At 44.2% G+C, this 14,514-nt stretch overlaps 1 protein-coding gene across 3 annotated transcripts in view; it reads right to left on the bottom strand.

Moving 5' to 3' along the window:
• Positions 1–14,514, bottom strand: part of LOC138286726 (uncharacterized) — a 232,705-nt gene that overhangs the window by 79,737 nt on the left and 138,454 nt on the right. For all 3 annotated transcript variants that reach the window (XM_069227247.1, XM_069227248.1, XM_069227249.1), the window contains one exon: positions 12,005–12,100. In XM_069227247.1, coding sequence (XP_069083348.1) covers positions 12,005–12,100 — 96 coding nt within the window. The remainder of the gene's footprint in view (positions 1–12,004; positions 12,101–14,514) is intronic.

Raw genomic sequence — 14,514 nt, 5'->3', positions numbered from 1 at the left:
GTGACTCCCACAGTCCAGTGACTCTTCCGTCCAAGTTTGGTGGAGGTAAGTCGTTGCCTCCCCACGCTAGACTGCATGCATGGGAACCACGTGTTTTGCAGCTACTCCGGCTCCTGTGCACTCTTCCAGGATTTCCTTTGTGCACAGCCAAGCCTGGGTCCCCGGCACTCTAACCTGCAGTGCACGACCTCCTGAGTTGTCATCCGGCGTCGTGGGACCTTCCTTTGCGACTTCGGGTGAGCTCCGGTTCACTCCACTTCGTAGTGCCTGTTCCGGCACTTCTGCGGGTGGTGCTTGCTTCTGAGTGGGCTCTTTGTCTTGCTGGACGCCCCCTCTGTCTCCTCACGCAATTGGCGACATCCTGGTCCCTCCTGGGCCACAACAGCATCCAAAAACCCTAACCGCGACCCTTGCAGCTAGCAAGGCTTGTTTGCGGTCTTTCTGCACGCGAACACCTCTGCACGACTCTTCACGACGTGGGACATCCATCCTCCAAAGGGGAAGTTTCTAGCCCTTGTCGTTCTTGCAGAATCCACAGCTTCTACCATCAGGTGGCAGCTTCTTTGCACCCACAGCTGGCATTTCCTGGGCATCTGCCCACTCCCGACTTGATCGTGACTCTTGGACTTGGTCCCCTTGTTCCACAGGTGCTCTCGTGAGGAAATCTATTGTTGTTGCATTGCTGGTGTTGGTCTTCCTTGCAGAATTCCCCTATCACTACTCCTGTGCTCTTTGGGGAACTTAGGTGCACTTTGCACCCACTTTTCAGGGTCTTGGGGTGGGCTATTTTTCTAACCCTCACTGTTTTCTTACAGTCCCAGCGACCCTCTACAGGGTCACATAGGTTTGGGGTCCATTCGTGGTTCGCATCCCACTTCTAGAGTATTTGGTTTGTGTTTCCCCTATCCCTATGTGCCCCCATTGCATTCTATTGTAACTATACATTGTTTGCACGGTTTTCTATTGCTATTACTGCATATTTTGGTATTGTGTACATATATCTTGTGTATATTTGCTATCATCATACTGAGGGTACTCACTGAGATACTTTTGGCATATTGTCATAAAAATAAAGTACCTTTATTTTTAGTATATCTGTGTATTGTGTTTTCTTATGATATTGTGCATATGACACTAAGTGGTACTGTAGTAGCTTCACACGTCTCCTAGTTCAGCCTAAGCTGCTCTGCTAAGCTACCTTTTCTATCAGCCTAAGCTGCTAGACACCCCTCTACACTAATAAGGGATAACTGGGCCTGGTGCAAGGTGCAAGTACCCCTTGGTACTCACTACAAGCCAGTCCAGCCTCCTACAGTAGGGAACACTGCACCTCCAGGCACGGCTACTATTGTCCCACAGGACACTGCTTCTATGGACCTTATTTTAAAAAAAGATTTCTGCCGTGGGCAAAGATTGTGATGTATAGATGTCAAAATTTCAGATCTCGCAACAGAAATTAAGACAATACGGATGGATCTAAACTCTTTTCATACCAAAGTGAAAATTTTAGATGAAAGAACCACCTTTTTGGAAGAGAAATTAGATAATGCAGAGTACTGGGGCCCGGATATCTGGCACCTAAAACAAAAAGTTAAAGATTTGGAAGACAGGGCCCAAAGAAATAACATTTGTTTTTATGGAATTCCAGAAAAAAATGAAGTCAATAATGTAGTAAAGAACTTGCTACTAACGTTAATATTGCAGCAACTGAACATATCTTTTGAGCATCCCCGTGAGTTGCAGAGAGCTCACAGAATTCGATCAAGAACTTAAACTTCAACTCTTGAATCTAGACATAGACCGATTACAGCATGCCTCTTACGTCATGAACAGGTCCGCCAAATATTAACAGCTGCTCGTAAACATGGTCCATATGACTTTGAAGGCCATAAAGTATTTATTGCTGCAGACTTCTCCCCTGAAACCAATGCCAAACGAAAAGCATCCTTCCAACTTAGGCCAAGACTTCGCAAAAGGGATATCAAATATGGTCTTTTAGAACCTGCCACAATGTGGATCACAATGGATGGAAAATCAAGGGATTACACAGAGCCTGAGGATCTGGTACGCTTCCTGGACAGTTTGGATGACCAACATATGGACTCAACACCACCACCCCTGAACAAAACATCTATGAATAGTCTGCTTCAATTACAGAATGATCCACAAAGCCATTGTACGGGTAGATTACACGTCCGCACCTTTAAGAAACAGTTTGACAGAGATAAAGCAGTCCACTGCATAGAAGTACTCACGCAGGAACATTCCAAAGACAAGATCACCTCTAAAGTCATCCACGTCTTTTCATAAAGTAACTGATGCGCAACTGTTAGACTTTTCATCCTTGGCGTGGCCTCCCTTAACTTTTTGCCTCTGTTCCCCAGGTTGTTGATGTGTGCTGGACTCTGATTTTAATGTTTTTGTTACTCTGGGCACTTTACCACTGCTAACCAGTGCTAAAGTGCTCCTGATTAAAATGTGTACGTAATTGGCCCTCCATGATTGGCATATTTGTTTTACTGTTAAGTCCCTAGTAAAGTGCACTAGAGGTGCCCAGGGCCTGTAAATCAAATGTTACTAGTGGGCCTGCAGCACTGGTTGTGCCACCCACACAAGTAACCCTGTAATCATGTCTCGGACCTGCCACTGCAGTGTCTGTGTGTGTATTTTTACACTGTAAATTCGACTTGGCAAGTGTACCCACTTGCCATGCCTAAACCTTCCCTTTTCTTACATGTAAGGCACCCCTAAGGTAGGCCCCAGGTAGCCCCAAAGGCAGGGTGCAGTGTATGGATAAGGTAGGACATATAGCACTGTGGTTTATATGTCCTGACAGTGAAATACTGCCAATTTCGTTTTTCACTGTTGCAAGGCCTGTCTCTCTCATAGGATAATATGGGGGCTACCTTTAAATAAGATTAAAGTGTAGCTTCCCCTAGAGAGTAGGTGGACATGGAGTTTGGGGTCCCTGAACTCACAATTAAAAAATACATAATTTAGTAAAGGTGATTTTAAGATTGTGCGTTTGAAAATGCCTGTAAAGAAATGGCTCCCTGTTGCAGTTACCCCCCACTTTTTGTCTGATACTGATGCTGACTTGACTGAGAAGTGTGCTGGGACCCTGCTAACCAGGCCCCAGCACCAGTGTTCTTTCACCTAAAATGTACTTTTGATTCCACAATTGGCACACCCTGGCACCCAGGTAAGTCCCTTGTAACTGGTACCCCTGGTACCAAGGGCCCTGATGCCAGGGAAGGTCTCTAAGGGCTGTAGCATGTCTTATGCCACCCTAGGGACCCCTCACTCAGCACAGACACACTGCTTGCCAGCTTGTGTGTGCTGATGGGGAGAAAATGACTAAGTCGACATGGCACTCCCCTCAGGGTGCCATGCCAACCTCACACTGCCTATGGCATAGGTAAGTCACCCCACTAGCAGGCCTTACAGCCCTAAGGCAGGGTGCACTATACCACAGGTGAGGGCATATGTGCATGAGCACTATGCCCCTACAGTGTCTAAGCAAAACCTTAGACATTGTAAGTGCAGGGTAGCCATAAGAGTATATGGGCTGGGAGTCTGTCAAAAACGAACTCCACAGCTCCATATTGGCTACACTGAATACTGGAAAGTTTAGTATCAAACTTCTCAGAATAATAAACCCACACTGATGCCAGTGTTGGATTTATTAAAAAATGCACACAGAGGGCATCTTAGAGATACCCCCTGTATTTTACCCAATTGTTCAGTGCAGGACTGACTGGTCTGTGCCAGCCTGCTGCTGAGAGACGAGTGTCTGACCTCATGCGGTGAGAGCCTTTGTGCTCTCTGAGGACAGAAACAAAGCCTGCTCTGGGTGGAGGTGCTTCACACCTCCCCCCTGCAGGAACTGGAACACCTAGCAGTGAGCTTCGAAGGCTCAAGCTTCGTGTTACAATGCCCCAGGGCACTCCAGCTAGTGGAGATGCCCGCCCCCTGGACACAGCCCCCACTTTTGGCGGCAAGTCCAGGAGAGATAATGAGAAAAACAAGGAGGAGTCACTGGCCAGTCAGGACAGCCCCTAAGGTGTCCTGAGCTGAGGTGACTCTGACTTTTAGAAATCCTCCATCTTGTAGAAGGAGGATTCCCACAATAGGGATAGGAATGTGACCCCCTCCCCTTGGGAGGAGGCACAAAGAGGGTGTACCCACCCTCAGGGCTAGTAGCCATTGGCTACTAACCCCCCAGACCTAAACACGCCCTTAAATTTAGTATTTAAGGGCTCCCCTGAACCTAAGAATTTAGATTCCTGCAACTTACCGAAGAAGAAGACTGCTGAGCTGAAAACCCCTGCAGAAGAAGAAAGAAGACACCAACTGCTTTGGCCCCAGTCCTACCGGCCTGTCTCCTGCCTTCTAAAGAACCCTGCTCCAGCGACGCTTTCTCCAGGACCAGCGACCTCTGAATCCTCAGAGGACTGCCCTACTTCCAAGAGACCAAGAAACTCCCGAGGACAGCGGCACTGCACCAAAAGAACTGCAACTTTGTTTCAAGGAGCAGCTTTAAAGACCCCTGCAACTCCCCGCAAGAAGCGTGAGACTTGCAACACTGCACCCGGCGACCCCGACTCGACTGGTGGAGAACCAACACCTCAGGGAGGACCCTCCGGCGACTCCGAGTCCGTGAGTAACCAAAGTTGTCCCCCCTGAGCCCCCACAGCGACGCCTGCAGAGGGAATCCCGAGGCTCCCCCTGACCGCGACTGCCTGAACTCCATTTCCCGACGGCTGGAAAAGACCCTGCACCCGCAGCCCCCAGCACCTAAAGGAACGGAACTCCTGTGCAGGAGTGACCCCCAGGAGGCCCTCTCCCAGGTGGTGGCTACCCCGAGGAGCCCCCCCTTGCCTGCCTGCAACGCTGAAGAGATCCCTTGATCTCTCATTGATTTACATTGAAAACCCGACGCTTGTTTCTACACTGCACCCGGCCGCCCCAGTGCCGCTGAGGGTGTACTTTTTGTGTGAACTTGTGTCCCCCCCGGTGCCCTACAAAACCCCCCTGGTCTGCCCTCCGAAGACGCAGGTACTTACCTGCTGGCAGACCGGAACCGGGGCACCCCCTTCTCTCCATTGAAGCCTATGTGTTTTGGGCACCTCTTTGACCTCTGCACCTGACCGGCCCTGAGCAGCTGGTGTGGTAACTTTGGGGTTGCTCTGAACCCCCAACGGTGGGCTACCTTGGACCAAAAACTGAAACCTGTAAGTGACTTACTTACCTGTGAAACCTAACAATACTTTACCTCCCCCAGGAACTGTGAAAATTGCACTAAGTGTCCACTTTTAAAACAGCTTATTGTGTTTTATGTAAAAAGTATACATGCTAATGTAATGATTCAAAGTTCCTAAAGTACTTACCTGCAATACCTTTCAAATGAGATATTACATGTAGAATTTGAACCTGTGGTTCTTAAAATAAACTAAGAAAAGATATTTTTCTATAACAAAACCTATTGGCTGGATTTGTCTCAGTGTGTGTTCCTCATTTATTGCCTGTGTGTATGTACAACAAATGCTTAACACTACTCCTTGGATAAGCCTACTGCTCGACCACACTACCACAAAATAGAGCATTAGTATTATCTCTTTTTGCCACTATCTTACCTCTAAGGGGAACCCTTGGACTCTGTGCATGCTATTCCTTACTTTGAAATAGCACATACAGAGCCAACTTCCTACAATGCCACTTTTAGAAAGTGAGCATTTTCTTGCTTAAACCATTCTGTGACTCTGCCTTGTTTGTGGATTCCCTGTCTGAGTCAGTTTGACAGTTGGGTTGTTTTTCACCTCGCACTAGACAGTGACACAAAGGGGGCTGGGGTGTAACCTGCATTTCCTGATTAGCCATCTCTGCTAGGAGGGAGGGGTGGAGTGGTCACTCTCATCTGAAAGGACTGTGCCTGCCTCTGACAATGCCGGCTCCAACCCCCTGGTGTGTGTCAGAGGCCTTGCCTGGGCAAGGCAGGATTTCACAAGTAGGTGTGAGTCCCCTTTGAAGAAAGGTGACTTCAAAGACTAAAATGGGTATAAGAAGGGCACCCAAATCTACAGACTTTAGAAACACTTCTGGAACCAAGAGGAACCTCTGCCTGGAGAAGAACTGATAGCTGAGGAAGAAGTGCTGCCCTGTCTGTGACTGTGCTTTGTTGAGCTTTCCTGCAGTGCTGCTTCTGCCAGAGTAAGAGGGCAAAGACTGGACTTTGTGTGCCTTCCATCTTGTGAAGAAATCTCCAAGGGCTTGATTTAGAGCTTGCCTCCTGTTGTTTGAAGTCTCAGGGACAGCAAAGACTTCTCTCTGCCAGCACCTGGAGTCTCTGGAGAGACTCCTACTCTGGCAAGTGGTGCCCTATCCAGTTCCTGGGCCCTTGAAAGGAAATCTGGTGGAAATCGACTTCGGACGACTCCGGCCCGACGCCGCTGCTGAATCCGGTAACGCCACCTGCACATGACGCCGTGACCTTTGCTGGAACGCGACGCTCTTCGCAGGCCCGACGCCGCAGCAGCCCTGCAGTAGTCCGCGACTCCGTGGAAGTCGCCGCACCACGTCGTGACCGACGCCACTCGAAGTGCACGGATTCAACGTTTCGCACAGACGCCGCGATCCCCGACTTCGCGCATCGGCTTGTTTTCTCTCTTCACCAAGGGTACTGTACTTTGGGGTCTACACGACTCCGTGTCCGCCGCCGCTGGTGTCGGCTTGTTGGGAACAACTCCGTCACGACACCGTGTTAACATCTCATTGAAGCATTTTTGTTTCTAAGCGCTATTTTCGAGTTTAATCTTTAAAAATTCATAACTTGACTTGTGTATGTCTGATTTTTGTCGTTTTGGTCTTGTTTTTTTTAGATAAATATTTCCTATTTTTCTAAAAAGGTGTTGCGTCATTTTGTAGTGTTTTCATTAAGTTACTGTGTGTGTTGGTACAAATACTTTACACCTAGCGCTCTGAAGTTAAGCCTACTGCTCTGCCAAGCTACCAAGGGGGTAAGCAGGGGTTAGCTGAGGGTGATTATCTTTTACCCTGAGTAGAATGAGGGTCCTTGCTTGAACAGGGGGTAACGTGACTGTCAACCAAAGACCCCATTTCTAAAAGCAACCTTCCACTATCACTTCTTCCAGCCAGATGAGTATATTTATACATGCTATGTATTAATATAATGTTATTACTGTTTTACTGCAGTTATTTATTCTGATGGATATGATTCATTTCCTTTCCTCATATATTGTTCAATAACCATGTACATTTCTGTACTGTATTTGTATATGCAGATTTTCTGTTGGATAGACTTTATATCTCCATGGAGTGGTTTTTCTTATAATCTATTTACCATGAGTGGTTTTCCTTTCCTCCCCTGCAAAGTCTGGGTCTCGAATTGAGGTTTAGACGCACCGACGAAAGATACATATTCTTTGATCTGCAGTGTTCTTTTACATTCTAGCACTGAGAACGGTGTACTTACACCATTTAGAGTTTAGCGATAACAATATTTTATGATTATAGTTCCACATATTGGTTTCAGGTTTACTATATTCCAGTAATTTCCCATTATCACATTACCATATAATTTATCTACTTCCTTTTCCCTTTTTTAGCATTTTGACTCAGTTTCACACAGTACAAATATACTCTAACATTTCCAGTCAGCATCATGACAACAAGTCCCATACAAATTGTCTCTATCAATGTCAATGGCTTTACTAATTACAGTAAAAAGGAAGAAAATTATTTTCTATTTAGCCTCCAAACATACTGACATTGCTTTCATCCAGGAGACCCATCTATCTGATATAATCAGAAAAATTATAACGAGATTGGGGAGGCCAGATTCTTTACAGCTGCAAATACCCTTCTCACCTATCAGGAGATCCTACATAACTACTAGGAAAAGTGGTGTAGCCATTCTAATACGGAAAACACTACAATGCCAAATACTACAGTCATGGTCAGATAAGGATGGTAGATTTGTTTTAGCCAAGCTTAAAGTTGGTAATGATATATTAGGAGTGGGCTCCATTTATGTCCCTGTTGGGACTAAAGCCCCCTTTTTCCTTCATCTAAATAGAATTCTAACAGAAATGGGAATTTCCAGAATAGTTTTGGGAGGCGATTGGAATCTTGCTCCAGATGTAATCTTAGACAGAACAGGTCTCCTGGATACAACTCATGGTAGAGATAGAGCCATACTGGGAGACATCAGAGAAGATCATGGTTTGATCGATATCTGGTGTTTACTACATCCATCAGATAAGGGGTTTACATATCACTCAACAGTACATGATTCCCATTCGAGAATAGATTACTTCCTTATTTCACATTCTATTACAACACAAGTACTAGATTGTGATATTTTAGAAATTGCACTGTCGGATCACGCTCCTATCAGTCTCCAGCTTGATTGGGGTCTGAAACGCCCTTGTAGGAAACCATGGCAACTAAACATATTTTGCTACAAACTACCGGCAGAAAAGTCACAATTACAATCACATTTGACTACTTATATGAAAGATAACAAAGGATCAGTTTCTTCTCAACAAATCTTATGAGCAGCCGCAAAAGCCACTATTAGGGGGCAAATTATGAGGGATTCTGCCATAACAAATAAACGCAGAATAGAACAGGCCATTTTCGAAAATTATATCAAAACACTGACACATACTCATTTTAGTCATCAAACTGAAACTTCCAGATGCAGATTGGAAAAAGCTAAGATGGAACTTAATACACTATATACTTCCAAAGCAGAATATATGCTATATAGACTTAAGGCTCGCAATTATGAACAAGGAGAAAAAGCAGGCCGTTTACTAGCGGCATGATTAAAACAGCGAGAAGCTATGACAGCTATTCCAGCTATATATAACCCTGAGGGTAAACTAATAACTGAGACTCAAGCAACAGCTAATACGTTTGCAGATTATTATACCAAGTTATATAGTTCAGAAGTTGATGATGACCTCCGCAAAGAACAGGAATTCTTTGATAAAATAACACTCCCCTGTCTCAATGAACAGGACCGGCTCATACTGACGAGCGAAATAACAAAGGAGGAAATTGCGCAAGCAATCTCCAGTCTCCCACACAATAAAGCACCGGGAGAAGATGGTTTTCTGAGGGAATTTTACCGTTGGGTAAAACCAGAAGCAATAGATGCCCTTTATGAGGTTTATAAAGAAGCAGAGGAAACTAGCAGTCTCTCCTCACTCTCAAATAAAGCTATCATAACTGTCCTTCCCAAACCTGAGAAAGATCCATTATACTGCAGTAACTATTGTCCGATTTCTCTTCTGAATACAGATTCAAAGCTATTAGCCACTATTCTTGCCAAAAGACTCAAACACGTTATCTCTAAACTCATACATAATTCTCAAGTTGGATTCATGCCAGGCAGAAACTCTCGTAGCCATCTCCGCACTTTGGCTCACATACTTTGGTTTTCCAAGGATACTGGAGAAGACAGAGTAGCATTATCCTTAGATGCCGAGAAGGCCTTTGACCGCATTGAATGGAGCTATATGTTCCGTACATTGCACAGGTTGGGATTAGGTAATGATTTTATCTCTAAGGTTAAATGGTTATACGAGACACCATCTGCACAAGTGAATTGTGGGGGTTTCCTTTCAAAAACCTTTTAAGTGCAAAGAGGTACCCGCCAGGGTTGCTCTTTATCGTCCCTCTTATTTCTTCTTGCACTTGAACCACTGGCTGAAGCAATAAGACAGTGTTCACAAATAGCAGACATTCCCACACCAGCAGGCATCTCAAAACTAGGTCTATACGCGGATGACATATTACTCACACTTACGGATCTACCTACTTCACTCTCGGCATTCATATCTGCTATTTCTCGCTTCTGAAACATTTCTGGATACAAAGTCAATTGGAATAAGAGTGAAGCTTTTCCACTGTCCCGGGGCACAACAAAAGCAGCTATCTTAGGCTACAATGTTCAATGGAAAGGGGATCGCCTGAAGTATCTAGGTATTTATATCAACACAGGTTTAGAACGTGTGATTCAAGACAACTTAGATCCACTTATTGCTAAAACGAAGTCAGAATATGAAAAATGGTCCCATCTTAACCTGTCCTTTGGGGTAGAGTCCAGGCAGTGAAAATGATTATAGTGCCTCGTTTCATTTACATTTTAGGTATGTTACCTTTGACAGCTAAAATATCAATATTGAGAGACATTGACAAAGGTATTAAAACCTTTATTTGGGGGATCTCTGAGACCTAGACTCAAAATCTCCAAATTGATTGCTCACAGGCGATATGGTGGCCTTAGTTTACCATGCATTGAGCATTACTATGCAGCCCTCCATTTATCTCAATTGGTTTATCTTTGGCCAAGACAGGATGACCCAACACTATGCGATCTTATTGAAAGGCAATCTTGACAGGCATCTTCAGGTTTGCAAATGTTTTATACTCATAAATCGCCTGCTTTACAAACTTCTAACCCTATTATTCAGTCTATGCTTAAGATTTGGATACACGCCCACAAACTATTTAAGAGTAATCCGAGGCTACATAATAAGGCTCCCATATGGCATAACGCTGATATTAGAATAGGGAAACAGACCATTTCCTGGGATACATGAGAGAGAGCAGGTATTCTAATGTTGGATCATTTATTCACTTTAGAAGGCAATCTTAAAACCTTTACAATGCTTTAGATAGAATTTCAACTCCCTAGCTCTCAAAAGGGGAAATACTTACAACTGAAACAAGTTCCTTAATGTAGCGTATTCCAGTGAGGACCGGACGGATGTTGTTATGAACATGGATAAAGGAATCAGAGAGGCAAGAAATACATTTTCTCTTTTCAAAATTCTTCATAATTGGTACTGGGCACCACAAAAACTCAAGGCAGCAGGCTTACTACACCATTCTACCTGTTGGAGGTGTACTCATCAGGATTGTGATATCCTACACATTTTATTTTGATGTCCAGTTTTGATGGAATACTGGTCTTCTATAACTTCCTTTCTACCCAGAGCTATACATGTGCCCATTCCTTTCACAGAAAAATTTGTTCTATTACATGATGTTACTGATCTCCCAAATCTGACAAACCATACAAGACGATTGATGGCTATCGCACTCACTGTAGCAAAAAGTTGTATATCACGACACTGGAGAACACCACAACGTCCTACACATGATGAATGGCTTATTATGATGTATAGCATGGCATCATATGAAAAGCTGATTTACAGATTCCAAGATAATGTTGGGATTTTCATCCAAATTTGGAAACCCTTTCTAGCTAATACATATTCTGTTAATATTCATACTTAAAATGTTTTCTCCTTCTTTGACTCCTATCCTTATTAAGACATTTTTATTATTATTTTGAGTCATGCTATTATTATTAAGATATTCGACACTTCACCAATTAACACTGTTATTTTAAGTAGGACTTACTGCTCACCCATTCAACACTGTTGAATTGGCAGGAATATCTCTATTTGAAATGCTATATATGTGGATTTGTATGATATTATATCTCAACTATCTTCTAACAACCTACAATATATGGTTTAATACATATTGCATAATTCTTTCCTTCCAGATTTTCTTTTATAGGTCTACTTCTAAGAGTTAATGCATAAATAATGTCATTATTGCATTTGATATCTGAATAATGTTTTTTGTGTTTAGAAATCTGAGAAGTTAATATTTCATAATAGTTTTCCTATGTAGCCATAATTTGATTTATTGTTTCTCTAACACATTGTTTATATATTGACATGTACTTCTCAATAAACATTTTTTTTTTTAAAAACGTACAAAATGTCAGAAACTAGAATATTTCACTTTCCGTTAAAAAGGGAGCAGACCCATTTGTGCTGGGATAACTCTAACCTGTGAATATATCTGATTGTGCAATGTTTGTAAGTTGAGAGAGAACGTGGCTGTGCGTTGCACCCAACATGGTAACATCCTCCCGGGTTTGTTCAAAGATACTCACATGTGTTATTTCCATTAGATGGCTGCTCCTTCTGGAAATTACCCCCTTCTTCATATACGTTCATTTGTGGCAGCGTGACGGCGACAACCGTTTCAACTGAAAACAGAAAGCACAGAACACACCCAAAGTGAGTGTTTGATACGAGGACAAAGCATCTTGATGGTTTTTCCAATGTAGTCTGTCAGCGAAGAACAAAATTAACATCCCATCAAACTACTTACTGTCCTGTTGCTAGTTTCTAACACAGAGTGAGACAGGCCGAGCAGTTTGGCACATATACCCAGATTTAAATGCATCAGAGCCATCATGCCAATTCTTGCGACTAAGGTGTTACTGTATAGAACCAAATGTGGGGGTGGGGGGGGGGGAGGGGGGGGTGTCTCCTATGCCGAAAAGCTCTGTAAATAAGGGGATCATCCCCTTCCAGAAGCAACCCCCAAGGGTGGACATGTTACATTTTCTCTGTTAGAAATTAGGTTTCTTGTTGGCCAGGGTACGCACCTCAGCCAGGCAGAAGCCACACCTCTAGTCAGGGCATGTCAGTTACCCACCAAGGATAACCAGGATCTCCCAGTGGTAGCTTGGCACAGAGCAGTCAGGCTTATCTCCAGAGGCAATGTGTAAAGCGTTTGCGCAACACACACACACACCAGGGGCCCAATAAATACACCACAAAAGAGACTTCACACTGGTGTGTATTGAAAATAGGTTTGCTATATTGTCATTATATTTTAACAAGCTTCAATGTCATCAATCATGACATTTAATTAGAACATATTCACGGATCAACTGGCAGCAGGGCAACAAGCAGAAAAGCAATTGAGTGAGGCATTTAAGCCGCTCACAAAGTAGCAGGCAGCTGGGCAATAACGGAACCGTGGCCCAGATGAGTCCCTGGTGCAGCCCAGCAGTCCTTATGACAGAGGTTCGGTCCCAGCTCCAAAAGTGCTCCAAGAATCATGGGGTCAGAACCCTTGTACTTATACTTCAAAATGTCTTTATTCAGGGAGTGACTTTAAAGGGACCCTCTCAAGTCTAGCACAACCCCTTTCAGCCCAGCCCTGTCTCCAGACATTAGTAGGGGGTAATCCTCCCATTGTGTAAGGGCAGGTGAAGGCCTATTGGCATGGAATATGTGAATGACCCTCCCTCTCACAGCCCATGAAGACCATCAGTAAGCAGATGCCTCTTCTGTCACACCCAGCCCCTCCTGTGATTTATTGCTGTCTGGAGAGTATGCACCAAGCGGAGCTGTCACTCTGCCCCGGACGTGGATTGGAGTCAGGCTGCAAAGTACATATTGTTATAAGCACAGAGAAATGCCCACTTTCTAAAAGTGTCATTGCTAAAATAGTCATGTAAAATCCATTTACACCAGTAAGCAGGATTTCTCACTACCATTCTAAACATATCAAACATGCCCAAGCTAATCAGAAATTACCACTTATACATATATAAGGGAATTCCCAATGTTAACCTATGTGAGGATCAGCCCTCTTGAAAAATTAAACAGGCTGTTTGTCACTACTGGAACATGTAAAACATAAAGGTGTATGTCCTACCCTTTACACACACAGCACCCTGTCCATAGGGCAATCCAGGGCCTACCTTAGAGGTGACTCAGGTGTAGTAAAAGGGGAATTTATGCTTCGGCAAGTAGTCTAACTTGCCAAGTCAACGTGGCAGTAAACTGTGCACGCAGGCTCAGCAGTGGCAGGCCTGAGACAAGTTTGAAAGCCTACTTCTGTGGGTGGCACAATCTACGCTGCAGGCCCACCAGCAGCATTTAATGTACAGGCCCTGGGTATACGGTATACCACTTTAAAAGGGACTTACAGGTAAATTAAATAAGCCAAACAGGTGTAGGCCAATGATACCATGTTTTAAGGAAAGAGCACATGCACTGATTAAAAGTGGTAACGTGACCAGAGTCCAAAGAAAAAAAGAAGGAGAGGGTCAGACAGGAGAAAGGGAAAGGGTTTGGGGATAACACTGCAGAAAGGGCCATTTCCTTCCAACATTCTCTGACAACTAAACTCACTCCAAGAAATCAATTCATGTTGACTCTGCTCAACAGATGCCATATGTGAGGTGATAGTGTTTTTGCCCTAAAATACCATCTCTCCAGGAGTATCCTCCATACAGAGGAGGAAGGCGCTCTCTGGCGTTCCCGGTCACACTAGTTACACCAGAATTCTGACTCCGAGGTCCCACACTGGGACTCACTCCACAGCTTTCACTTCCACATCACACCTATGCTTGTTTTCTGGTTCTGCATCTGCTGGGAGAGCAGCTAGAACACAGCATGTTCTTTCACAGTTGAAGACACGAGTCCACAGGTTTCTCTGCTCCCCTCAGGCGAGTCTGCAAAGAACCTTGAAGCACCACACCCGTTTCTAGAACCATCAGATGTGCATAAGAACACATCAGAATACACATGCATGCATTTGCTAACAGTGCATTCTGTTGCTGTGTGTACATTGTATTTTTATATACATTGCCATTGCTGG

Source organism: Pleurodeles waltl, chromosome 3_2 (assembly GCF_031143425.1).
Source record: "Pleurodeles waltl isolate 20211129_DDA chromosome 3_2, aPleWal1.hap1.20221129, whole genome shotgun sequence".
NCBI lineage: Eukaryota > Metazoa > Chordata > Amphibia > Caudata > Salamandridae > Pleurodeles > Pleurodeles waltl.
Note: the sequence above shows the minus strand (reverse complement) of the source record. Positions and strands in the feature narration are given on the sequence as shown.